Source organism: Chiloscyllium plagiosum, unplaced genomic scaffold, assembly GCF_037043375.1.
Source record: "Chiloscyllium plagiosum isolate Xiang-an unplaced genomic scaffold, Cpla_swu_hap1 HiC_scaffold_25, whole genome shotgun sequence".
In the NCBI taxonomy this organism is placed as follows: Eukaryota; Metazoa; Chordata; class Chondrichthyes; order Orectolobiformes; family Hemiscylliidae; genus Chiloscyllium; species Chiloscyllium plagiosum.
This window is the reverse complement of record NW_028270163.1, coordinates 48822754-48850239: the sequence shown is the minus strand read 5'-3', so window position 1 is coordinate 48850239 and position 27486 is coordinate 48822754. Positions and strand designations below refer to the sequence as shown.

The 27486-nt window shown below is 42.7% G+C and overlaps 1 protein-coding gene across 4 annotated transcripts in view; it reads left to right on the top strand.

Moving 5' to 3' along the window:
* Positions 1 to 27486, top strand: part of lmtkb (lemur tail kinase 1 b) — a 540811-nt gene that overhangs the window by 415731 nt on the left and 97594 nt on the right. For 3 of the 4 annotated variants that reach the window (XM_043714969.2, XM_043714970.2, XM_043714972.2), the window contains 2 exons: positions 9433 to 9468; positions 21599 to 21743. In XM_043714969.2, the coding sequence (XP_043570904.2) occupies positions 9433 to 9468; positions 21599 to 21743 (181 nt within the window). The remainder of the gene's footprint in view (positions 1 to 9432; positions 9469 to 21598; positions 21744 to 27486) is intronic. The other variant, XM_043714971.2, reaches the window with a different exon arrangement.

Genomic DNA, 27486 nt, shown 5'->3' with positions numbered 1-27486 from the left:
GGTGTACTTCCTGGTAAGTGACTTTCGCCAGTGTTAGGACAACAGTTTGAATGTACTGGTTTTTGTTAAATGTTTATACAGAGTAAGTATATGGAAGAGCTTACCACAGTATGAGATAACCTTGAAGTAGTAACAGAACAACAAGTGGACTTATGTGTCCTGGTACCACTTTTAGTATTCTTGTGTTCATATCAGAACTACGGTTGGATAATGAGAATTCGTGAACAAAATCTAGACTATTGAGAATGTTGTAATAGTGCAGTATTGTGCTTTATATTCATGCGGAAAGATTTCCCTAGGAGGTAAATGTCTGACAAAGATTTGGTTAAATCAACTAACAGCGTAGAAATCAGAGAAACTATCTACAACATGGCACAGGCCCAGCTGCCCCCAATATTAATAGCATATTTCATCAGTTGTCAGACAGGCTACAAGATAGAACACTACATCATATACCAAACTCTATTTTATAACAGCATGTCTATTATCTAGCAGTCCATTCAGCATCTCTGTCTGTGTCTGAGCATGCTCATCTTAATTGTTGGATATAACGTTAGCCTAACTTGCAGTTTGAAAATATAGTGGGATTCTCTCTTTATTCTGCATCCCCTCCCCCACCAATATTACCCCCATTGTTTTAATGTTTTTTATTCATTCATAGGATGTGGGCATCACTGGCTGGACCAGCATTTATTGCCCATCCCTAATTGCCCAGAGGGCACTTAAGAGTTAACCACATTGCTGTGGGTCTGGAGTCACATGTAGGCCAGACCTGGTAAGGACAGCAAATTTCCTTCCCTAAAGGACATTAGTGAACCAGTCGGGATTTTCCTGACAATTGGCACTGGCTTCATGAAAGTCTTATCTCCAGATGATTATTGAATTCAAATTCCATCTTCTCCCTTGGTGGGATTTGAACCCAAGTCCCCAGAACATTATCTGGGTGGCTGAGTTAAAAGTGTAGTGAAAATGCAGCTCGGCCACCGCCTCCCCTCTGAATCACCGTGTTGATTTAATTGGAGAGTGAAGGCAGACAGATGTAAAACTCACATTGCACCAGATCTGACCGTGCATCCGGAGTTCAGGTTAGTTTAAAATTGCATACAATTATTTTCAGAAAATCAGTCAATATTTTGAGGTTAATTTAATTTACAAAAAAGGGTTTTTCAGCTCATTGAAAAGATCAAACAATTGTGACTCTGACCCATTAGTTGCCTCGGAAGTCTTTTTTCAGAGGATGGGGAGGTTCTCTTCCTCTGTCGGATGTTTGTGAAGTGAAATCCAGGATACATGATTGTGGAGGGACACGAGCAATGCTCTCCTCCACCCTGCCATTCTTTACAAATTCCTTGGAATGATTGTAAATGTACATTTCCCTTGTTTGTTTCACCCGAATTAAGAATAAAGAACTTGATTTTATACAATTAAAAATCACACAACACCGGGTTATAGTCCAACAGGTTTAATTGGAAGCACTAGCTTTTGGAGCGACGCTCCTTCACCAGGTGCACAACCGCCTGGACAACCACCTGATGAAGGAGCGTCGCTCCAAAAGCTAGTGCTTCCAATTAAACCTGTTGGACTATAACCTGGTGTTGTGTGATTTTTAACTTTGTACACCCCAGTCCAACACCGGCATCTCCAAATCTTGATTTTATATAGCTCCTTTTGTGACTTTAGTGCATCCTGAAGTGCCCAAAAGCACTGGGTTGGCACGGTGGCTCGGTGGTTAGCACTGCTGCCTCACAGCACCGGGGTCCCAGATTCGATCCCAGCCTCGGGCAACTGTCTGTGTGGTGTTTGTGCATTCTCCCCATGTCTATGAGGGTTTCAGCCAGGTGCTCAGGTTTCCTCCCACAGTCCAAAGGTATGCAGGTCAGGTGGATTAACTATGAGAAATGCAGGGTTACAGGGATAGGGCAGGGGTATGAGTCTGGGTGGGATACTCTTTGGAGAATCAGCATGGACTTGTTGGGCTGAACGGCCTGTTTCCTCACTGTAGGGATTCTGTTGAAGGGTAGTCAGTGTTGCAGTATAGGAATCATGATCACTAATTTGAACACAGCATGATTCAACAAGCAGCAATGAGATGATGAGCAGATATACAGTTTTCTCCAGCAGTAATGCTGTTTCAGGAATAAGTGTACTCCTGCAATAATCATTGAGAAATCTTTGCAGTCCAAAGAAGGCAATGTGCTTGTCGAAGCCATCTCATTTTCAAGTGTGGCCAAGAGGAATAATCACCAGCATTGCCTGGGAGTGTAAATTGTCCAGTAGCTTGTACAACCACGAGTAAGCCAAAGCTGCCATTCTACTCCAGCTGTCATTGAGTGAAATGTGAGATTTGTTTTACATTTTCTGAAAAATGAAACATATTGGATACAACATAATATTTCAGTAAAATGGAAAAATTAAACTTTTTCAGATGTCTTTCTAAATGTACCTTTTGGCAATAGTTGACAGCAATAATGAATGAGATAAAGAACACTTCTCATAAAATCATGTTTTTGTGCTGTTTGAGTTACTGAGCTGGCAAGTTGCTTGAATTCAATGCTGCATTTTTCTCCCTTTTTTTTGTTAATTAACTGCCTGATGCTACTGCTTTTCCGTTCTGCCATTGGAGCTCCATGTCCAGTTCATGCAATATCCCCAGGAGCCCGTGGTTTTGTGGCCTGCCTTTCTAATCTCCATGCTTTAAATTTCACAACTTCAGTCGTGACATATCTTTGGAGAGTTCAGTGATTCATTTCCTCAATGGGAGGAAGGTAAACATACAGGAGGTTGGAAGCCAGTTCAGTTAAGCCATCCTGGCTGACAGGTGTTGAGGTCTTTGTGCTTTTAGTCTGAATGAAACATTAAATGTCGTGAGATTTGGCGGTTCTCCGCCTAAGATTTACAAGTTGTGTTTAACAGATATTAACTATGCATTGCCTGGAAGCTGTAAAGGACAGTCAGATCGTTAAACATACCTACTATCATTGAGCCCAGCCATTATCAATATGATAGTCAATATGTTGTCTACATTTTGTTAGTTAGAATTTAAGAGTGTGTGGCTGTGGTATCTCCATTGTTAGTGGTTGTAAACCTGTCCTTTAATAAACCACTCTTGGCAGAGTATGTGTTACACGCACTTGTGGATAGGATCATTGTGATTCCACCTAGTAGCTGAAAGTGTCTAGCTCATGAGTAATGACCACTTATATGTGTCAATTATCTGAGGGGTTTGCCAGTCCAGATGAGGTGTTAACACTTCCAAGGAAATGTGTGAGAGGGGACCTGTAAGAATAGGGCACAGGCCAATAAATGTCTTTCTCTCTGGTGAAGAAAGCCACCAAATTGGACAGACACCCAAGCAACAACATTGACTAACAAATGAGACACTGGGGAGGGGGGGAAAGGTTAGGGATTGGATCCTGGCTGATTTGTACTTCAATTCCATTTTCGCCACAATCTTTCTCCATTTTCCGCTCCAATCATAAAGCTTCTCAGCCTGAAACAAGGGAATGTGTGCAAAAGGAATGAGTCAGGCACAGCTTTGGCACAATGGGCAGCCGGGAGTTGACACACCCTTGTGTTGTGTGAAGGAAAAGACCACTGCTGTGCTATCCAGTCATTTCACCAATGACATCAGCACACACGCAACCACGCCGTGAAATAATTGTTTGTGAATCTGCTTGAGCTTCAACTGCATAATTAGATGTTTTCAAGACTTAACTTTGCAAATCTCTTTCAGGTAATTATTATTTTGAGTCAGATCCACAAGTTGGCTGTGCAGTGCTTTTCAAAATGCCTTTACACAGGCCCATTAGTTTACAGCATTGTGGTTGAATCTCAAGACCCTTAATTTAAAGCTATCTTGACTGTAAAGAATGCCAGCGTTAACTGGAATCTAAATTTGGGTGAACGTTTCAATAAGTAAGTTCAACAAAAAAAAAGGAAACGAGTTTTAGACTTTGAAAGCTAACTGCGTGGGAGTAATAAGCTCACTTTTATTTTATCTCCCGATTCATTCAATAACTGCAAACCTCCACTCTTTCAAGAATAAGGAATGAGGCAAAGTACTTGTACATAGCTTCACTGTTACATACTCATCTGACAAAGTACAACCACCTTCCTCCACAGCAGCACAGACTGTCCAACTTGTTGAGTAGCTTTTAAGAGTGAGAATTCAGGGGCATTTTACCATTACCAGACACCTAAAAATCCCAGTTGAGGATATTGTAATTACAACTAAAAGTATAATCCTGATAATTTCTTACGAGCATCTGAGAGGTAGAACGCTTCCTGATCAGTGTTTTAAATTTGCATAGTGTTGTGAATTTCTTTTTTTTAAATTTTATCAAGCGATTCTAAATAATCAGTATTTTAAAACTGTTCCCTTATGAGAAGTAAGGTCATGTAATTGAATTTTCACATTTGTTTTCTGATAGATTTAGTACACAACACACATTTTGACACCTACTAAAGGTTTGTACAATTAAATTCCATCATCTACTGCCTTTTGGGACATGAAACCATTTATTCTCCATCCATCAGTAGCCGCGCATGTTCCATCCCACCAAAACACCCAAGGCAAGGTCCAAGCTGTCAGTGACTCCACTGAGTCAAACAGTATAGAAAGAGGCCATTCAGCCCATTGTACCTGTGCCAGCTCTTTATAGGAGCCTTCCAATTAGTCTCACTTGCCAGTTCTTTCCCTTGAGAAATTGTTCTAACACAAATATTTACCCTGTTCCTTTTAGATGCCAAGGTTATGTGCTCCAGACAGTTTCTTTGCTGATGGAGCAATTGAAATAGCTTTAGCACAGCAACATGTTTTAGTCCACCTTTTGGAAAGGAGTCATTTTCTTCATTGAAAATTTTCACTTGAGGGAGTTGAAGTTTGCAGAAGCAGAACCCAAGGAGTTGAGAATAAAACAGTCTGTAGTGACATCTTATAAAGATTCTTCACTCCAAGAGTGCAAAGGTCCTTTGTGAATGACTTGCCACCTGAGCAATAAAGAACATTGTTTCTCCAAAGGAGATGTTCTGCACTTTCAACAAACCCTTTGAAATGTCTGTGTAGGAAACAGCATGCAATAACAGCCTTGGCAAGGCTATGTCAAGTGACTCTTGAGAATTCATTTCTCGGCCATCGCTCAAGGACAGATTCACAATGCAACAAAAGGCAACAAGCACTATACTAGTTGCTTTGTTGAGCTGATGTGATTTTTCAAAGTTTCATTCTCAGGCAATGGGCAAGGTCAAGATTTATCATCCATCTATTTTTACCTCTGTAAAGGTCATGGCAAACATTCTTCTTGAAGGAGGCCAGTCCACAAAGTGGAGGGACACCCACAGTGCGGCTAGACAGAGAGCTTTCAGAATTGGATCCAGAGCAATGAAGGAATGGCAGTATTGTTCCTCAGTGTATGTATATGACTTTGCAGGGAAACCTGGAGGAGATGCACTAACTGCCTTTATCTCCTAGCTGCTGGAAGCTGTGAGGTTTTAAAGATCTCCCACTGAATCCTAATTTACGGCATTATTGCTTCTATTTTCCTTTATTTTGCAAGAATTCTAGACTACATTCATGTGATTCAACTGTGTACAAGTTGAATCACAACCTATTGTTGAAAAGGAATTCTAGTATATGAAGTAAAAGCCGAATGTAATGGAATTGTCTAGCAGATCCAGTAATATCTGAATGGAAGGTAGGCTAACTTAATTAAATCTAATCTTTCATGAGATCTGGCACTGTGCCACCTTTCTCTCGCTCAGATGCTGATCCAACTCAGTGTGTGTTGCTAACTTATTTCTGTCAAAGTTCAGCTTCTCAGCTCTCCATACAAAACCAGTCAGTCATCTGCAACAATTATCTTCATAGATGCTTTGTCATGGCTTCAGCTTCATCAGATCTCTCTTGGTAGGAATAAGAGGTAGGATATGTTCATGTGTCTCATTTGTAGCTGGTTAGGAATTATATGACACTGACAGGGAGTCCAATACTTTTGGTGCAACTGTCAATTTTCTGTGCAGACCTGTACCGATATATTGAGTGGATAATATTCCTATTTATTTTTTGGATTTTAAACTGTTGGGTTAGGTTTACAGGATAGACATGATGATGGCAGTATAAAATGTGAGAACACCAAAAATGTGAGAGCTTTTCAAAGAATTGATTTGAGGAATTATGAGAAATGTGAGGGAGACACTGGAAGGAGAGAGAGTGAAGGCTATTTGAAGCTCATTTAGAATTCTCTGATTGATCATTGTCACTCCATACTTTCTGCTTTTTGCTCCTTTCATTTTGCATTCTCTCATTTACTGTTCCTGTAGCACGTTTCTTTTATGCTGTTGCATTTTGCACTTTCTACTTTGAACAAGGCTATTGGTATCAAGATAACACACCAACATTCAACTTTATTCGACTGGGTCCTCCCCAACACATCTTCCTCAGCCCCACACATGACACCACCTCATACCCCTCCACAAAAGCCCAGTCCCACCATTACACGCCCATGACCTCCCCACACACATATACGCCCACTACACACACGCCCACTACACCACACACACACACACACAAAACTCCCCCACACACACAGACACACACATACACCTCACAGACACATCCATTCCACCAAACTCCCCAAAAATATGCCCCCTACACACACATAACTATTGATACCCACCCCCACAAACATCGCCACACACATACCTATCGACACCCACACCATTCACATCCCAACACAAACACATGTATCAACACCCACTCTCATACACATCCCCACACACACCTATCGAAACCCACTCCCACACACATACACACCCACACACCTCCCCCACCCTCCACACAAATACACACCCACACACCTCCCCCACCCTCCACACAAATACACATCGACACACCTCCCCCACGCCCCCACACAAATATGCCCTCACACACCACCCCCACCACCCTCTCACACATACACTTCCCCCACCACCCCCTCACAAGTACATCCCCCACACACACCCCCCCCCCCCCACCCCACCCCACCCTCCTCCCCCAGGCACTGCAGCCAGTTTGCAGAATCCTGCTTCCAGAGGTGAAACTTGCTCCTCTCCCTGGCGATAGTGTGATGCTGCTGATTTGCTGTTGGAACATCCTCCTGTTGGCCCTGATATACCCTTTGCCAGTCTCGAATGAAATGCAACCAATGCTCCCTCTAAGGGCAGTGCCACCTGCAAGAGAATGGGGTTGTCTGAGAGTGGCACGCAAGGAGTGGCAACATGAGCCCGGCATCTTCTCCATGATGGTCACTCACTCGCATCCACCTCCCCCTTATTCCCAATGCTTGCTGCCTGCATTTACAACTACTTTAAAAAACAAAGCACCAGAGGACTGGGAGTAAAGGACACTAGAACCCAGTGCTGCTCCTGTATTTGGAATGAGCAGCAAGTCCACTCAATTAGCTGAAATCATTTGGCATTATGACAAAGGTAAATATGCAAAGAATACGGAAGTGGTGTTTGAATCATTCTAAAATGTATTAAAATATATAAACACCCTGAAAACTGATTCACTAGTTCTCTCTCACCCACACTGTGATGTTTTGGACTGGCTACAGATAGATTTCTTTTCCCACCACCCCATGTGCCCATCACCTGGGCAAACAAAGCTCAGAACCCTCACCTACCTGGTGGTGGACAAAACTGTCCCGGTATTGAGTGAACCCTTCGGCCATCCTTGCAAAGGCAAGCCTGATAGCAAAAGTCCTGCATTTAAAGTAAAATTGACATTCATTTCTGTGAGATCTTTGTAGTATTTAACACAATCTTATTCTCTGCAAGGAACAAAGATCGTTCTGACCTCCGAGTTTCTCGTGGTGTCACAGACTGTGACTCAAAGGCCACATTTTCTGGTTTTACATGACTTTAACATCATCACAACTGAGGCAAAGTGACCACTCAGCTCATTCTGGTCTTTGACACAGCTTTTTAAGTGGCCCTATCCATTGCTGTTTTAAAATGTAGGTGTGTAATTCTTTTTCCTTATAAACTATATATTCATCACCCTCCTGAAAGCCAGTATCAAATCTGCTACCACTACCCTTTTGCCCCTCCTTGCGTGCCACTCTCAGACCCCCCATTCTCTTCAATGGTTTGCAGGTGGCACTGCCCTTAGAGGGAGCAGACAATCACAGGGCACTGACTGCATTTCATATCATAATTTATAGAGTCAGAAATCAAATTTCCTCCTGGTCCTTTTGACTCTATGTTTCATCTGTCTCCCCAGTTACTTTTTTTTATTGATTCATGGGATGAGGGCCAGGCTAGCTATGCCACTTTTTGTGACCCATCCCTAATTGCCCAGAGGGCAGTTAAGTGTCAACCACATTGCTGTGGGTCTGGAGTCACGTGTAGGCCAGACCAGGTAAGGATGGCAGTTTCCTTCCCTCACAGATTAGTGAGCCAGATGGGATTTTCCTGGCAATTGAGTCATCATTTGACTCTTAATTCCAGATTTTTATTGAATTCAAACCCCCCAATCAGCTGTAGCAGGATTTGAACCCAGATCCCAAGAACATTACCTGGGTCTCTGGGTTAACAGTCTAGTGATGATACCTGAAGAAGGGCTTATGCCCGAAACATCGATTCTCCTGTTCCTGGATGCTGCCTGACCTGCTGCGCTGTTCCAGCAACACATTTTCAGCTCAGTAGTGATGATACCACGAGGCTATCACCTCCCACTAAAGCCTCAACTTAGTGGAATGGGTTTCTCCCTCTCTGCTCTATCAAAGTCCCTCACAATTTTGAACAACTCTGTTAATTCTCCCCTCGGCCTTCGCTGCTGTCAGGAGAACAATCCCCGATTCTCTGGTGTCGCCATGTAAGTGAAATCCCACATCTCTGGCACCATTCCAGTAACCCTCTTCCTCTGCAGCCTCTCCAGATCCTGGAAATATTGGTTTTAAAATGTGAAGCCCAGAATTGGGTTGCAGTACCTATCCTGAGGACTGAACATCGGTCTTTCCAAGAAAGGCAGCCTTTAGCCAAATCTGGCTTTGGATTTGGGAACGAGTATCATCCTTGAGGTAATGCTAGGTCCTAATACTCCATCAATCTTGGTTTGACAATGGGACAGGCACAAATTTAAGTACCGTAAGCTAATTTAATTGTAACTCAACCTAGCCAGAATGTACTAGTATGTATTGCTTCAGAATATACTACACATTGCAAATTCAGTGCCAGAGCACTTCATCAAAGAAATCTTCACCAGCAACCTCCAGCCTCTTGCTTCACATTTTTACATCACCCAGATTAGAATTTGCACCCGTGCATGAATTTGCAGATGTTTGAAAGGTTCACCTTTTTATTCCATGCCAATTAACGGTTGAGACTCATATATCTTCAAAATCAATTCATTGTCTGCCTCAAAATTTCATCTCTCCATCTTCATTTCCACAGGAGCCGATTTCTGCAGTCAAACATTTCAGCCAAAAGGTAGGAAAGCTCGGAACGTGTACCATGACAAAGATCAAAGTCACCTGGTCGCTAGGTGTATCCTACTAGGGGTGTGTGGGTGTGTGTGTGTTGGGCTTGGAAGTGATGGGGGCCAGTGGTGTGTATGTGTGTGTGTGTGTGTGGGCAATCTGCAGGGGTCTAAGATTGACCACATAAAACCTAATTGTGTAATGGGGACATTTAAATGTTCAATACCCACAATTGCTATGAGACATACAAGTGGGTTTGGACGTACATGTAGAATGTTATGTTTTGCTTCAGTTCCATTCTGCCCTTCAGCTTTTCTCCACCGTATTCAAAGTAGAAGAAAATCTGTAATTTAGCAACATTTTAGGGCCTAGCACGTGCTGTTCTATGTTTGCAGCTGCCCAATTTTCGAGATGGTTATTGTATATACGATAAAAATAAACTCCTTGGAAAGTCAAGTATTCTCAGTATTCAAAGCAGCAGGGAAATCACTCTTCCCCTGGATTTTGAGCTGGGTCAGCATTTAGCACCAATAGAGTGATTTTGGAGTTTGCGAGACTCCTTTGAGGGCCATTATCATTCCATCAAGCTGACATTCTTCAGTGAAGATGGGGCAACGTTACATTGCATTGAGTCAATGGCCTTTGGAAATTTGAAGAGAAGGCATTATAATCTGCTAAATTAACCTTGTAACCATTATGATTTGCTGCTCATTTTCACTGGTTGGTGATTTCCAGTTATGGGAGCCAGTGGTTTCACTCAGTTCCAATTTGAATAAGAATGTGGAAATGGAATTGGAGGTGCTGTGCTTGACAGTGAAGCTGAAACTATCACCCTCACTTCACTTGGAAACCTTAACATCAACAATCCTCTGATCATAGCTGGTTTTAGAGAATGGAGTGAGATCCTTGAGCTTTCTTGGCTCTAGCAATGAATTGGGTCCAGTTCTCACATTCTCCCTGACATTGGTCTCAGGAAGTTAGCCGGAACTTTATGAGTGTTGGTACAATTCCTCTCTTTTAGTTATCTGGAGCTTCCCCCTGCCCATCTCCCTTGAGGAAGAAACTTCTGATTTCTCAGGGCCATTTACCTAACAAATTAGTGAATAATTAATGAAATAACTCCACAGAAGCTGATATCCCGTCACCAAGTCGCCCTTTATTTACAAACGCATAGTACTTGACACAGATCTAACTCCCTCAGAGTGAACAAAACCTCTGACACTCCTGTTTATATCTGTCAGTCAGGGCTCCCTGATTGGGGTTGTTAACCTGGTCCAATCAGGGAACTCATGCTTTGTGAGGTCCACCTGACTGACCTCATACAATCACTACAATTAGCTGCTTAGTATCTTGGCTACAATTCAATAAACTATAAACATACAGGTCGCATGCAGAGGGCTCTAGTGGTTCAGTAGTAGTCTCTCTACCTCTGAGCTACGAGGCCTGGGGTTCAAGTCCCACCTGCTCCCTGAGCAGGTTGATTCGGAAAATATCTAAAGGTGGCATGATGTCAGGTCATTGGAGAGAAGGACTGGGGTGTGGGACTAAACTGGACAACCCTTCCAAAGAGCCATCACAAGCACAGCAGGCTGAATGGTCTCAGTCTGAGTTTCAAGATTTTATAAATGGTGAAGAGTAACAATAGAAAGGTTTTCTATTGAATCATTTGTACACATGCTGGCAACAATTAGAATATGTAGCAGTGGTCAGGTTTGCTAAACACCCCAAATCAGTTCCATCTTTAGAGAAGAAAACTTCAGAATGAAATATGATTTTTGTTCCTTTATGAACAGAGTTAACATTTTATAAACATTTGTTTGTTGTCATAAATCAAATTTGATCACAGTAATCAGATTGCAGACTTTGTGAGCCTGTTTTTGCTGAACACTTAATATTCCGAGCTTGTGCTCACATGTGCTGGAGAGTGACTTAATCTGGAATAATCATATAATGTAATAAATAACATGCTACTTGAACCCAGGAAAATAATGTTTAAATGCAGTCAGAACATTTAGCAATGCACTGCTGAAAATCAATGTAAAGACACATCATTATCTGTCATGTACTTCCCTACCTTCATCACAGATAGTTGTAGTGATGGCAACATGGTGTGGTATTTCCTGATGGTAACAAAAAGCAGTTCAGCACATAGTTCACTCACCCACTGACGTCTCAGGGTTCTTTGTGAAGGTTACATCCACTGATCAACGGAATTGCTTGGAAATATTTCAGCTATCCTATATTTCCAAAAATTGATACTGTACGATGGGTCTAAGTGCTTGAAACGTCACTGTAAATTCTGAAGGCTTGGGATGGTGTGAGAAAGCATCATGGATATTGTTCTCTAATATAAGCCTTGAAAACGTACATTTGTAATCAGCCCTGGGCCAGGTATTTGCACTAGATTCTGGTCAATGGTCAGACAAATTAATCTTTTCATTAATCAATGTTAATATCACGTGTGTGTAAAAGAAGATTAACATTCTGCTTATGAAAGGGAAAGAGTATCATGCAAACAGCGATGTGATTGCTGATGCAGCAAAACACATGTAGGAAGAAACATTGGATTGTTCAGGTGGTGTGGAAATAGCGAACAGTGAATCTGATGGTGATCTCAGCATCTTCATAAATTCAACAGGACCAACTACACTGCAGGTATCAACACGTCAAAAATAATGTTGAACTGCACAGTCAGATCCCACAATTGAGTAGAGGAGCTGGAAGGTCATGTCATGACTGTACAGGACATTGGTGTGGCAACTTTTAGAATACTGCAGACAAGTCTGGTCACCTTATATGGGAAGGATGTTGTGACATTTGAGAGGGTGCAGATGTTTTCAGGACTGTACATGTATTTGGAATGGCAAGGACTGATTAGGGATAGTCAATATTGATTGAGTTTTTTGAAGAAGTAACGAAGAGGATTGATGGGGGCAGAGTAGTAGACATGATCTGTATGGACTTCAGTGAGGCATTCGACAAGGTTCCCATGGGAGACTGATTAGCAAGGTTAGATCTCATGGGATACAGGGAGAACTAGCCATTTGGATACAGAACTGGCTCAAAGGTAGAAGACAGAGGGTGGTGGTGGAGGGTTGGTTTTCACACTGAAGGCCTATGACCAGTGGAATCCCACAAGGATCATTGCTGGGTCCCCTACTTTCTATCATTTATATAACATAACACCAAATACAAAGTGCTGCATTTTGGGAAAGCAAATCTTAGCAGGACTTATACACTTACTGGTAAGGTCCTAGGGAGTCTGGCTGAACAAAGGGACCTTGGAGTGCAGGTTCATAGCTCCTTGAAAGTGGAGTCGCAGATAGATAGGATAGTGAAGTGAAGACGTTTGGTATGCTTTCCTTTGTTGGTCAGAGTATTGAGTACAGGAGTTGGGAGGTCATTTTGCGGCTGTACAGGACATTGGTTAGACCACTGTTGGAATATTGTGTGCAATTCTGGTCTCCTTCCTACTCGGAGGATGTTGTGAAACTTGAAAGGGTTCAGAAAAGGTTTACAAGGATGTTGCCAGGGTTGGAGGATCTGAGCTATAGGAAGAAGTTGAATAGACTGGGTCTGTTTTCCAGAACTAGAGGGCATAGGTTTAGGGTGAGAAGGGAAAGATATAAAAGGGACCTAAGCGGCAACTTTTTTATGCAGAGGGCGGTGCGTTTATGGAATGAGCTGCCAGAGAAAGTGGTGAAGGCTGGTACAATTGTAACAGTTAAAAGGCATCTGGATGGGTATATGAATAGGAAGAGTTTAGAGGGATATGGGCCAAGTGCTGGTAAATGGGACCAGGTCAGATTGGGATGTCTGGTCGGTATAGACGAGTTGGACTGAAGGGTCTGTTTCCGTGCTGTATGACTCTATGACTCTACAACTATAAAACCATATGTTTGTCAAGATGATATATCTCATAGTGGTGTAGAGGTAGAAATTAATTCCAGCAGGAATGTAAACTACGCTGAACAGCTGCCAAATATTTCCACAGTTTTCTTGTATCAACAGAAGCCATTCTGCAATAACACAATGCAGAGAGTCAGAATAGATAACAACATGGATTGAGATCAGTGGTTCTCAGATTTCAATGTTGCTCCAGTCACTGCTGTTTCTGCTGAATCCTACATTTATTCTGGGAAAGATAAAGCCAGTCAGTGGAACAATCTCTTCTTTAAGTGACTGACAGACAAAGAATAATGGAAATGAGAAACTTCCCTAAAAAGGCTAAAATCGCTAGATTATTAAGGGATGAGTCTCAAATGATATGAGAGACAGCAGGTAGATGGAGTGGGGATCTAGATCAATTGTATGACAAACAGTGCTTCAATTGTCTGCTCCTTTTCCTAAGCTTTTGTGTCACCCAACAACAAAATGAATGAATTGTCAAAATCTCTCCAGCTTTCCCCTCTCTGCCACCACCTTATCCTTCTCACTGTCTTCACCTTAACCCTTCTGTCATCGGGTGGCATTTTCAGTATCCACCCAGGGCTTTGAGCATGGCGAGGTGAATTAATTCGTGGGAGCCAAACGTTCTGTTTCCGAACATTGTTTCAAACTATTGACGTTTTCTCATTTGGGTTGGCTTCCTTAGTCTTCAGAGGCTGTATCAGTTAGGATTATATTCACTGGAAGTTAGAAGAATGAATGGAAAATCACATAGAAAGTTTGAAGACTATAAAAGGGCTAGACATTGTAAACACAGAAAAGATGTTCCTGATGAGCGGGAAGGGGCTTCAGATCCAGGAGTCACAGTCTAAGGACATCAGGTAAACTGACGAGGAGACATTTAGAACATAGAACAATTTCTATACCCAGAGAGTGGGGAGCCTGTGGAATTCTCTGCCACAGAAAATGGTTGAGGTCAAAACATTGAATGTTTTCCAGAATGAGTTAGATATCTTTCTTGGAGCGAAAAGGATCAAGTGGATACAGACAGAAAATGGGGTATGGCATTGTGACGGAGGATCAGCCAGGGTCGTATTGAATGGTGGGACAGATTCAAAGGGCTGAAGGGCCTAAATCTGTTCTATTATCTGTGTTTCTGTTTGATTAGGAGCCTGTTTTGCATTCATTAGTATGCCATAATTAATCATTAATACCGAACCTGCTGAAATTACATGTACTCTGCTGAAAATGAGAACCATGTCCGTTCACACCCTGACCATGTATGTACATACTGGCAGTGTGCACGTTCCCTCCAGGCTCTGCTGTGTAAGGTGATAATCCACGACATGGCTCCTTCAGAAACAGGCTGTTTTGTTGCACTAAGCAGGTAAAGGCTGTGAACATTCAGCAGCTCATTGGGAAACACACCCAGCGGTGGTCAGGCTGCATGCAATTCAATGCTTACAGAAAGAGGACTGGACCCACTAGCCTGCCCAATGGATACAGCCACACTGGCTATCTGTAACCAGCCTGAACAGATTAGAGACAGGCGTACCTTAACTAAAATAGGGAGGTGTGACCTGACAGAAAGAGGGATGGTTAAAGCAATAGGAGGAACTGAGATAATTGAAAGGTAGGAGCTGGATATCAAGGGCGCAAAATAACTTGAAGCTCAATAGATTATTCAGCTTCTTCTGGGACTGTGCCCGTTTAGCTTCTGGTTGCCATGGGCACAGCCATCTCCATTCCGGCCATCTCAGTGACTTGGGACAGCCCCTTGTTTGCCATCCCTGGGAAACAGCACAACTCCTGTTTTGAGGCTGGCCTGTGCTAGGACATCCAGGGAGATGTTGATAAAACAGGAGGTGTATTTTTGACGTGTGCCTGATGTCTCCAGGGATGTGGGGGTGGATGGGTGGGCAGGTAGGGGTGCAGGTGAGTGGAGGTTGAGAACTACCCCTGACTTTCAAAGAGTGGAATGCTAACCAGGGGTGCCTATTCAAGATGGCGCCTGCAAATCAGAGCCTAGAAAGTTCCGGTGGCCTTCAAAGCCTCCTGCCCAACCACCATTTTACCCACACATGAGTATTAATGAACTGAAACAAAAGTAAATGTACAGGAAAACCCACCCAGCTCTCAAGTGGAAATCCCTCCACATAGAAATGAAATTTCTCTCTCTCTCTCTCTCTCTCTTTGTTTTTCTTCACATCGTTCTTTCTCTCTCTGGTTTTCCACTCTCCTCTCCCCTAACCTTTCAGTTCTTTTGCCACCCATAAATGCCTACTCAAAATCCACTATCCTCGTTGACTCCTGTCCCCACCTCACCCCACCTCCTCAACATTGCTCATCTTTGCTCCTTAAATTCCTATTTGTGAAGTGCTCTGGTTTATTTTTAAGACGTTAGAGGCACCATATAATTGTGAGGTGTTGTTGTATTATTAAAACCTATTGCACAATCCCTGGTGCACCACATAACCAAAAATAATTAAATCTTGAGCAATCACCAGAATAGCCCCATCAGTAAACATAATAATACAGGTATGAAACGATTCCTCGGTTTTGGGTCTATTTAGTTCCTAGAAATTGAATTTTTATGATCCAATTGGGAGATTAATTTAACGATATAGAATCAAATATACATTAGTGGGCCAGTGTATGGCTTTTGTGCAAATTATTCAGTCTTTGAATTAACCTTGCAATCTAATAATTTGGAATATTAAGAGTCAAGCTCAAAGCTATTCAAATAATTAATGGAGAAAAAAAAGTTACAAGTTATAAAGACCTTTCTGTCATTATGTAAATTAGCTGGAGGCCACCTCACAAGCAGGAATAATGTCAAGAAATACTTACCATGATTAGGATTCTTGTGGAGGCTTTTGGAATTTTAGACAAAGTATGAACTCAGTTGACATGCACTGATTGCAATCACCGATGTTCACTGCGCTATGACTCTGGGACAGAGAACTAACTGGTGATTGAAAAGGCCATAAATTCAACCAGAACATTCCGCATGAAAGGAGTGGAACAAAGAGAACATTTGACAATGCATCCATTTTCTTATTCAGAGGAGCTTTACCTCATGAGCCATGGTCAGTGTAACTGTACAAAAAAAGGAATTCATTCCTTACCTCTGCGAAGTTCTGAGGCAGTTAGAGACCAAACTGAAAATCCCCACCCGGAAGTTCTTTCTAGGAGCTGGGGCTTTTGGTTTTGTCAGTGTTGACAGAGCCAACAAGCAGTAACGATGCAGTCAGAAAATAATATGTACCCTGACTGCCATCTCTGAATATACTGAAAGGAATGCTCAAGTGGTTTGGTGTGTCTCTCAGCTGGTACCACTCTAGAAGTTACACTAAAGGGTTGTGCTTAATAAAAGGTAAGGCGATCTGGTCATCTTCTCTCATTATTTTGGGATGTTGAGATGCTCTGAATGCAACTGCTAGGAAAGATGTGGTGAAGGTGATTTTGAATAGCAAGGACTTGCCTTGCAGCAACTCTTTTACATTGTTAGAGAAACAAGGTGAATCTCACTGAGAATTGGTTTGGATTCAAGGAAAAATGTTCCTCTGTAAATGTGCTCAGATGCAATGTGCTCATTTAGTTTTAATTGCTACTTTCGGGAGCTGCAGCAAGAGTTTCGAGGTTCCTGACGTTTGATTGCAGGAATTTTCTGATGCTGGACCCTCGTCTTGCTCCAATCTGACAATCTGGAAGTTCCTAGGTAGTTGCATCAGTAGGCGTTATCATGTTTCGGCTGCACTGCTGTCATTTGCTTTTTCAGTTCGATGATTTCATGAGGGCCAAGCCTAGTTTATCGTCACTCGGTCATTGCCACAATCCACCTCATTTCCTTTTTTACTATTTGTGCCTTTCTTGGAGCCAAAATCTCCTCCTTTGATTCAGTGATCGTTTGTTTATGTGTAAGAGCAGTGAGAAGTCTCAGTTGCAATGCTGTGCTTCAAAGAAGCTGATGATCGTGAGCGGGAGGTGAGTCTCACTTTCACTTCCCTTGTGGTGCAGTGGTAGTGTCCCCTACCTCTGAGCCAGGAGACCTGGGTTCAATCTCCACCTGCTCTGGCGATGTGTCATAGCATCCCTGCACAGGATAATTCCGAAATATCTGGACCAATGAGCTTGTACCCGGCTCCCTTACGACTGGCCATTGTGGGTGTACCCAAGCAAAAGGGTGGGCCGTCACCACCACCCTGAGGGTAATTAGGGATGAGCAACAAATGCTGTCAGTGTGATAATGTCAGGAAATGCTTACCATTATTAAGATTTCTGCAGAGGTCTGTTGGTATTTTAGACACAGATCAAACGCAATTGGAATGCATTGATTGCAATCACAGACTTCCCCTGTGCCACAATTGCATGTGAAACATTTACTCCGTGATTTGTAGCAGTGGGTTTTTTAAAAAATTCTCTTGAAGGCTCTGAATAGGAGCAGGGTCTGGATCCAGGTTGTTAGCAGCTCCACTGTAACGTCACCGAGACTGTCGCCCAGCTCTGGAATGGCAGCAGCCACCAGCCGATATCCAAGGCTTCATCCGGGAGCCCGTCTGCCAGGCTTTGAAGTGGAACCCCAGCAGGATGTTCCCTGGCTGGAGCATTTCAGCCAAGCAGTGAGGCTGGATAAACTCAGGCTGTTTTCTTTGGAGCAAGAAGCTTGATGGGAGGTGGGGGGTGGTTGAGGGGGGGGGGGACCTGCTAGAGGTCTCTAAGATTATGAGGTGGATAGCACGCTGCTGTGTCCCTCAGCTGAAAAATCCAGAGCAACGGGACATGCTTTTAAAGTGAAAGGCGGGAGGTTTACGGGAGGATTTGAGGAAACTATCTTCATTAAAATGTCTTCACTAGACTGTGGTGAGATTGGGAATGCACTGTCTCAGAGGATAGTTGCGACCAGTAACCTCACAGTTTTCAAAATGTATTTGAAATGCAATAATGTTCAAGGCTTTGGCATTGTGTGAGAAAGTGGGAGGGGGGTAGGTAGCCGTGTGTGTTTGGTACTACAGACACGATGGGCCAAATGGCCTCTTCTGTACAGTTTTACAAACAGAGATTTGCCATTTTGTTTTCTCATAAAACATGTCTCAAAAGGAAAGAAAGATTGTCCCTCACATGGGCGGAAATGTTCTGAAGTGATGATGACAACAATATGATCCTGGTGAAGCGAGATACTGGAATCAATGATACACCAAACAGAGAGGATAACACAGAGAGAATGAACAACCTTTGGAACGTGCCAGTTTTAAGTGAGTTGCAGAAGGGGCAGGAGTAAAATGGATGGCAGTAACCCCAAAAGACAGAGAGAAATCAGTGACAAAAAAGTAGCAAGAGTGAGGCAACAGTATTGCATAAATAAAAACTGAAAGAACTGCAGATGCTGTTAATTAGAAAGAGAAACAGAAAATGCTGGAAAAACCCATCAGGTCTGGCAGCATCTGTGGAAAGAAATCAGAGTTAGCGTTTCGCGTCAGCTGACCCTTCCTCAGAACTGAAGGGTGACTCAACCCAAATGCTTACCTGATTTCTCTCCACAGGTGCTGATGAGCTTTTCCAGCAATTTCTGTTTTTGTTTCAAGAGTATTGCATGTTGTACAAGGTTCATACATGAATCACCAGATATTGTTCAAGTTAATTAGACTTTTATCAAGGGGCAATGTTGATAATCCAGGTGTAAGGATGATTTTAATGAGGCTTTTCTAGTATTGCATCTTGTTTAAGATTCACTGACCTTCCACTGGTCTTCAATCTCATTATGATTTATTTTTCAAATTTGACATCCTGAAATAAGTCAGAGTGTGTGATATTTACCAACACACGGTGTGGCTAATGTTAACAGCGTGGATATAGTTAATGAAACTTTGTGCACTTTTAAAGCACTCAGTGGGAAATTTAACACAAGAAAGCAATACCTTCAAGTGAAATGAATTCACAAATGAGAGAATATAAAAAAAGAAAACTTTAATCGTTGGGACATCACCCACGATATTGTGGGCAAGTTTCCTCAAAGCCACAGAACTTCCTGAGTGCCTGTAGAGATGAGGGAAATAAGGAGGAACACCTGAGAGGAGAGCGATGAAGTAAATTGAATCAGAATGAATCACAGGACCACACATTTTGCTCAGACTATGCAATAAGTAGTGGAGGAGTGACACTAAGCTGGGTAATCAGGACACAAAATAACAGCGGTCATTAACAGCATAACTGCTGAGCTGCCAGATCGACCAGTGACAGATGCACAACTGAAGTGATATCTCACTGTGAACTATTGTCTCTGTTACACATGCACTGACCAAGAGTAAAACATCCAACTGTTTGACTTGTCTTTCAGGCTTTAAATGTCTTTGGCTGCTTGCATCAAGCTCTCCCCAGTCAGGTTGTTAAATCTGCTATGGATGGGAGGGGTATGAGAGGAAGTGGTGGTAAAGTGTCGATGTCACTGGGCCCAGGCTGATGTTCTAGGAACATGGTTTCAAATCCCACCACAGCTGACGCCAGCCATGCTCAGTAAAATCTGGAGATTGAAAGCTCATCCCTGTGTGATTGTTTTGGGCAGTGGTTGGAATTATTTCCTCACAGCGCCAGGGACCCAGGTTCAATTCCAGCCTCGGATTCTCCCTGTGTCAGTATGGGTTTCTTCCGGGTGCTCTGGTTTCCTCCCACAGTCCAAAGATGTACAGGTTAGGTGGATTGGTCATGCTAAATTGACCCACAGTGTCCAGGGATGTGCAGGCTAGGCAGATTAGCATGGGAAATGGGGAGGGGGTGGGTTACAGGGATAGAGAGGGTTGGTACAGACCGAATGGGCCAAATGGCCTCAACCTACACTGTAGGATCCTATGGATAAGGGAAAAATTAGCCAAAAGCATTTGACAAAATATGGCAGGGACTCTGTCAGGTCGATTAGGACACCATCTTGAAAAGCTGTAATGGGATTGTTATTAGGATGTCCGGGATTGAGTGCAATAAATGGGCAGGCAGGTGGGATGAGTTTAGAATGGCATTGTGGTCAGCGCAGACATCTGTTCCTGTGCTATACTCTTCTATGTTCCATCTTATATTGAAATAGCCCTTAGCCTGAAGTAAGGGGCAATTCCTGCTCGTTAGCATGACCACCATATCATGCTGACCTGACTCGTATACAAGAGGGTTTGGAGAGCAGGACCTTCCTTGTTTACTGTTTAGATTGCAGCTGATGGACTCATTTGTGGCCCCTGCTAGATTAGATTACATTACATTACAATGTGGAAACAGGCCCTTCGGCCCAACAAGTCCACACCGACCCGCCGAAGCGTAACCCACCCATACTCCTACATTTACCCCTTACCTAACACTATGGGCAATTTAGCATTGCCAATTCACCTAACCTGCACATCTTTGGACATCTACTTCTGCTAGTTTCACTTTGTTACAAAGTAGATGAAACCCAGTCCATTCTGCCCTTACAGCTCATACCTCAATCTGCAGCTTGTGCAGCTCAAATCATGTAGGCCCGAAGGTTTGGGAAAGGTTGGAGCATCTCAGTATATGAAGTTACATTGCAGGTCAACTGTTACCTAGCTGAATGGCGGAACAGGCTCAGAGGGGCCGAAAGGCCTCCTCCTGTTCTTACATTCCAATTTTTAGCACTTTACTGCATTGGTATATGAACTTTCAGTTAGAAAACATCATGGTCTTTTCACGCACATATAAATTACATTATATTTTCTACTTGGCTCTTGAACTTTCGTGGCTCACAAGATATTTGTTCATCTGCGATCAGTACTCCAAAGAAGAGGACTGATTGAACTGGTTGGCATGTTAGTGCTTTCCTATTGATCCTATTGATCATATTAAATGGTGGAGCAGGCCCAAGGGGCTGAATGGCTGAATACTCCTGTTCCTATTCCTTATGTTCTTATGGTCAAATGACAAATTGCATATTATCAGAAGGTGAACAAAGGACCAACTTGTGTTCAAGCTGTAAGGAGATAGATTTCGTATTTAGAACTGAAAGAACCAAAGGTTATAGAGAGAAAATGGGAACAAGGCACTGAGTTGGATCATCGTACCTACTTCAGAGCTGATCTCTTTGTCATGATTTTTTCGATTGATGTGAAAACTGCTCCAGAAGGAGATTTTGCTGAGCTCCATGGAGTCTTCACACAAAGTAAAGGTTGACTGGGATTATCTGACGATTCAGAGGATTTCCAAATCACTCAAAGAATGAAGACAAAATGCTCACTTTGTTCTTGTTTTGTTTGCAGGAGTTTGAGAATAATGAGGGTGAGGATTACACAGGGGAATTCTCACCCCGCACCACTTCCTCATCACAGAATGGACCCGAGGTTTACATCCTGCCACTCACAGAGGTATCATTTCCTGTGTCAAACCAGCCAGCTGCAAGACCAGGTAAACAGGCCCACAATTCTCTCTGAATAACGGCTAAGTCAATTACAATGGTCAACTGAGGTTCACTAGGATGATTCGATTCAATAAAAATCTGCGATTAAAAGTCTAATAATGACCATGAAACCATTGCTGATTATCAGAAAAACCCATCTGGTTCACTAATGTCCTTTAGGGAAGGAAATCTACCATCCCTACCTGGTCTGGCCTACATGTGACTCCAGACCCACAGCAATGTGTTGACTCTCAACTGCCCTCTGAGCAATTAGGGATGGGCAATGAGTATGGGTCTGGAGTGACATCCATGTTCCGTGAATGAATAAAAACAAATTCGAGTATGGAGGGATTGTTGTATGACAGTTTGGGACTGGACTCACTGGCTAGGTGATCTCATTGAAATGTATAGGATTTGTAAGTGGCTTTACCAGCTAAATGCTGAGTGGATGTTTCCCTCATGGGAAAGACAAGGACCAGAGGGCGTAGTCTCAGAATAAAGGGGCGGACTTATTCAAGGCGGAGCTGAGGAGGAATTTCTTCTCTCAGAGTTGTCACTCATTGGAACTCCTTGCCACAGAAAGCTGGGGAAGTGGGGGTGCAGAGTTGTCCTGGTATGTTTCAGGCTGAGATAGATAGATCCATGATCCATAAGGGAGTCAAGGATCGCAGGGGAGCGGACAGGAAAGTGGGCATGAGGATTGTCAATTCAGACATGATCCTATTGAATGGTGGAACAGGCTCAAGGGGCTGAATGGCCACTCCTTTTTTTAATGATCTTTTAGCTGTACTCATCTCAGATCGATTTCTTTCCTCACTATCTCCCTGGGTCCCACCCCCTCACCTTACTAGTTTAAATCCTCCCAGGCAGTTCTAGCAAATTTCCCTGCCAATTTATTAGTCCCCTTCCAATTTAGGTGCAATCAATCCTTCTTGTACAGGTCACTTCTACCCCAAAAGAGATTCCAATGATCCAAAAAAGTGAATCCTTCTCCTATACATCAGCTCCTCAGCCATGCATTCATCTGCTCTATCCTCCTATTCCTGCCCTCACTAGCTCGTAGCACCGGGCGTAATCCAGGTATTACTACCCTTGAAGACCTCCTTTTTAAATTTCTGCCTAACTCTCTGTAATCTCCCTTCAGAGTCTCAACCTTTTCCCTTCCAATGTCGTGGTTCCAATGTGGACAATGACCTCCTGCTGGCCCCTCTCCCCCGTGAGAACATTCTGCATCCTCTCTGAGACATCCTTGATCCTGGCACCAGGGAAACAACACACCATTCTGCTTTTTCTCTGCTGGCCACAGAAACATCTGTCTATACCCCTGACCTTATAGAGGTTTACAAAATTATGAGGAGCGTGGATAGGATAAATAGACAAAGTCTTTTCCCTGGGGTCGGGGAGTCCAGAACTAGAGGGCATAGGTTTAGGGTAAGAGGGGAAAGATATAAAAGAGACCTGAAGGGCAACTTTTTCATGCAGAGGGTGGTACGTATATGGAATGAGCTGCCAGAGGATGTGGTGGAGGCTGGTACAATTGCAACATTTAAGAGGCATTTGGATGGGTATATGAATAGGAAGGGTTTGGAGGGATTTGGGCCGGGTGCTGGCAGGTGGGACTAGATTGGGGTGGGATATCTGGTCGGCATGGACGGGTTGGACCGAAGGGTCTGTTTCCATGCTGTACATCTCTATGACTCTGTAATGATAAGGTGAACAAATGATCGACTTATGTTCAAGCTATAAGGAGATAGGTCTGGTTCTAAAGGATTTCAAAGGGTTTAGGGAGAAAATGAGAACAGGGCACTGAGTTGGTTGATCGGCTATGATAATATTGAACTTTCTAGGAGACTCGAAGGGCTGAATGGCCAACTGCTGTTCCTATTTTCCATGTTTATGTAAATCTTAATGCTGTCCATGCTGAGTTGTAAGGCACAGAGCTAGCCCAGGGGAGATAACTGGTCACTATTCACTCATCCCTATGCTCCTCAGGGCTATCGCCTGGTGAAAGGTATCTCCTGTGAAACGAAACTATGTCACAAGGCACTGTGTCTTTGGAAACAAAATGAAGTAAAAATTAATTTATTTTAAAAGAGGCAAATTAGAAATTGGATTCCAAGAACTTTTGTTTCTCTCCCTTGCTTACGTTAAAGATTAAAGAGAAATTCTCCTCTTGATCTCATTTATTTTGCTTTTAGTTGGCCAACCATGCAACAGCTTGTCAACATTTTACTCCAACAGAATACAATTCCAATGCAATGTTGTTGAACTGGGAACACAAAAAATGTCTTAGGGCAATTTGGCATCCAGGATGTAGGTCCAATTCCACTGACAAGGCCTCTTGCAGAACCTTATCTATATGTGGCCACTTGAGCCTTCAAGCCTGCTCCACCATTCAACAGGATCATGGCTGACCTAATTAGTTCACACTATTGCCTACCCTGATAGCTTTCATCCACGTGTTTTATCAAAAATCAATCTACTTTCTACTTTAAAATTTTTCAAGGCCTTTTGGTAAGGGTGTTCCAAAGCTCACAAACCTCTTCAGCCCCTGGAGAAACTTTGGGGTGATGTCAAGGCACTACACATCACTGGGTATAAATATCATAGTGTGGGTGGAGTTAGAACACACTGACACAATCTCACTTGAAGACACACTGGAATGTGACTGTCTGAAGGATAGACAGAGTGCACATAGACTTAAACACTCAAAGAAGATGATAGTTCTTACCTAATGGTATATGTTTGTGACATACAATAGTAGTCAGCATGAAGGTAAAATAGATAGTGTTACTTTGATGTTCAAGCCTGAAAGCTTCCCTTAACTTTGCTTTCTCCATAACAAGTCTGCTTCAAACTTAAACACATAGTGTGGCATTAGCACATGACAGAAGCTAGATTAGAGTGGTCCTGGAAAAGCACAGCAGGTCAGGCAGCATCTGAGGTGCAGGAAAATGGACGTTTCGGGCAAAAGCACTTCATCAGGACTCTGGTTTCCAGCATCTTCAGTCCTTGTTTTTACCTACATGACAGTAGTTGGCATTCAAAGTGGGATACACAACTTAATCTCTGTCAGAATTGTTGGAAAGAATTCCGAACCATTGGGAGGGTGAGCTGTGAGGATGATGCAGAGATGCTTCAATCTGTTTTGGACAAGTTGGGAAAATGTATGGCTAATGCAGTATAATGTGAATAATGTGAGGTTATCCACTTTGGTAGCAAAAACAAGAAGGCAGGTTATTATCTGAATGGTGATAGGATTAGGAACAGGGGAGGTACAATGAGACTTGGGTGTCCTTGTATACCAGACACTGCAAGTTAAAATGCGGATGTAACCGGTGGTGACAAAGGCAAATAGTATGTTGGCATTCAAGAGGATTAGAGTACAGGAGCAGGGATGTCTTGCTGTAGTTATACAAGGCTTTGGTGAGACCACACCTGAAATATTGTGTGCAATTTCGATCTTTTTATCTGAGAAAGAATACTCTGGTTATACAGAGAGTGCAACAAAGATTTACCAGACTGACTCCTGGGATGGCAGGGCTGGTGTATGAAGAGAGAATGAATTGATTAGGACTATGTTCACTACAGTTTAGGAGAATGGGGGGGGGGAGGCGGGAATTCACAAAGAAATCTATAAGCTTAAACAAGGCTAGCCAGCGCAAATACAGAAAAGATGATCCTGATGACCAGGGAATTTAGAACCAGGGGTCAGTATAAGGGTTTTTGGGATGAGATTAGGAGAAATTTCTCCACCCAGAGAGTGGGGAGCCTTTGGAATTGTCTGTCATATGAAGTGGTTGAGGCTAAAACATTGAATGCTTTCAGGAAGCGGTTTGATGTTGTCCTTAAGGCTAAAAGGATGTGGGGAGAATCAGGTCCTCAGAAATGAGGCAGACCAAGTGGAAAACATCAAAGTGGGGGTGCAATTGGGAAATAGCAATCATAATACGTTCAATAATAAGTTCAATAATAAGTTGGAAAAGGATAAAAATCAGTCAAAAACTAAGATCCCAAACTAGAAAAGGACAGATTTGAGGGACTTTCAACTAAACGTTGAATTGGAGTGGGTTGATTGAAAATACATTTTGGTGCATAAAACAGTAGATGAAAAATGGGAGACTTTCAAAAGAGAAATAAGTACGGGGTATCCAAATCTCGAGAAACCTGGATGACTAAAAGTATCGATGAGAAAATAAGGAAGAAAAGTTGCATACGGAATAATAATCGCAGGACTATAATAATCAGGAAGAATATCTCAAATGTAAGAGAGGCTCAGGCTAGAATAAGGAAGGCTAAAAGGAAGCATGAGGAAACGATGGCAGACTGCGCTAAAACAAGTAGTAAACTGTTATTGAAACCTATTAATGGGAAACGGTTAGTGAAGGATAGAGCGGGGTCCATAAGGAATAAGTCCGGTAAGCTGCTCACTAAACCAAAGGGTAAGGCAGAGATGCTAAATGAATACTTTGCTTCTGTCGTTACCAAATTAAAAAATAGTGACAATGGCCCAGTTGAAAACGTGGGTGTTGAGAGCAATGGAGCAGTAGAATGATAGATAGAGAGAAGGTGCCAAAAAGATTGGCAGCTCTCCAGGTAGAGAAGTCGCCAGGTCCAGATGGGATGCATCCTAGATTGCTGAGAGAGGTAAGGGAGAATATTGTGGAAAAAGTTTCCAGGCTATTCTAAATATAGTATTAGTCCCAGGGGACTGGAGGGTTACAAATGTGAGACCATTGTCTAAGAATGGGGCAAAGGTTAATGGAGGAAACTACAGAGCTGTCAGCTTGACATCAATAGTGGGAAGACTGATAGAGACCATAATATGGGATAAGATAAATGTACATCTAGAAAAAAAATAAGTTAATCCTAGACAGTAAACACAGCTTTGTCAAAGGCAGGTCATGTCTGTCAAATTTCATTGAATGTCTTTGAGGTGATATAGGTAATGGATGAGGGTAGTGCTGTGGATGTGGTATATTTTGACTTTCAGAAAGCATTTGATACAGTGTCACATGGCAGGCTGGATAGCAAATTTAAAATGTTTGGGATTGATAGGTACTTGGCAACATGGATTAGAAGCTGCTAAAAGATAGGAAACGGGAGATGGTATAGATGGGCATTTCTCAAACTGGAAATGAATGAAAAGTGGTGTTCTCCAGGGATCGGTGTTGGGATTTTTTTTTCTAATTTATAAAAATAATTTGAAGATGGGTGTTGAGGGCAAAATCTCTAAATTTGCAGATGATACTAAGCTGGAGAGAATAGTGAATTGTGAGGATGATGCTGAGCAACTTCAGAGGGACATTGGTGAGTTGGCCAAAAGGACAGATGAGTTTCAGAGGAAAGAAATGTGAGGTAATGCATTTTGGCAGAATAAACATGGAGAGACATTACAGGCCCCAATGGTACAGGAGGGGAGTATGGGAACAGAGGCACCTTGTGTCTATGATTCACTGAAGGTGGCTAGACAAGTTGAAACAAGTTGGTTTGTAGGATCTTAGGGTTTATAAATAATAGCATAGAGTATAAAAGCAAGGAAGTGATGCTACACCTCAACCACGTTTGGAGTTTTACATTCAATTCCAGGCACCTTATTTAAGGAAGGATGTTAAAGCCCTGGAGAGAGTGCAAAGGAGATTTAGTCGAGTGATACCAGAAATGAGAGATTTTAGATACACGAAAAAATTAGAGAAATTGGGCTTATTCTCCTTGGAGCAGAGAAGAGTAAGAGGGGACCTCATGGAGGTG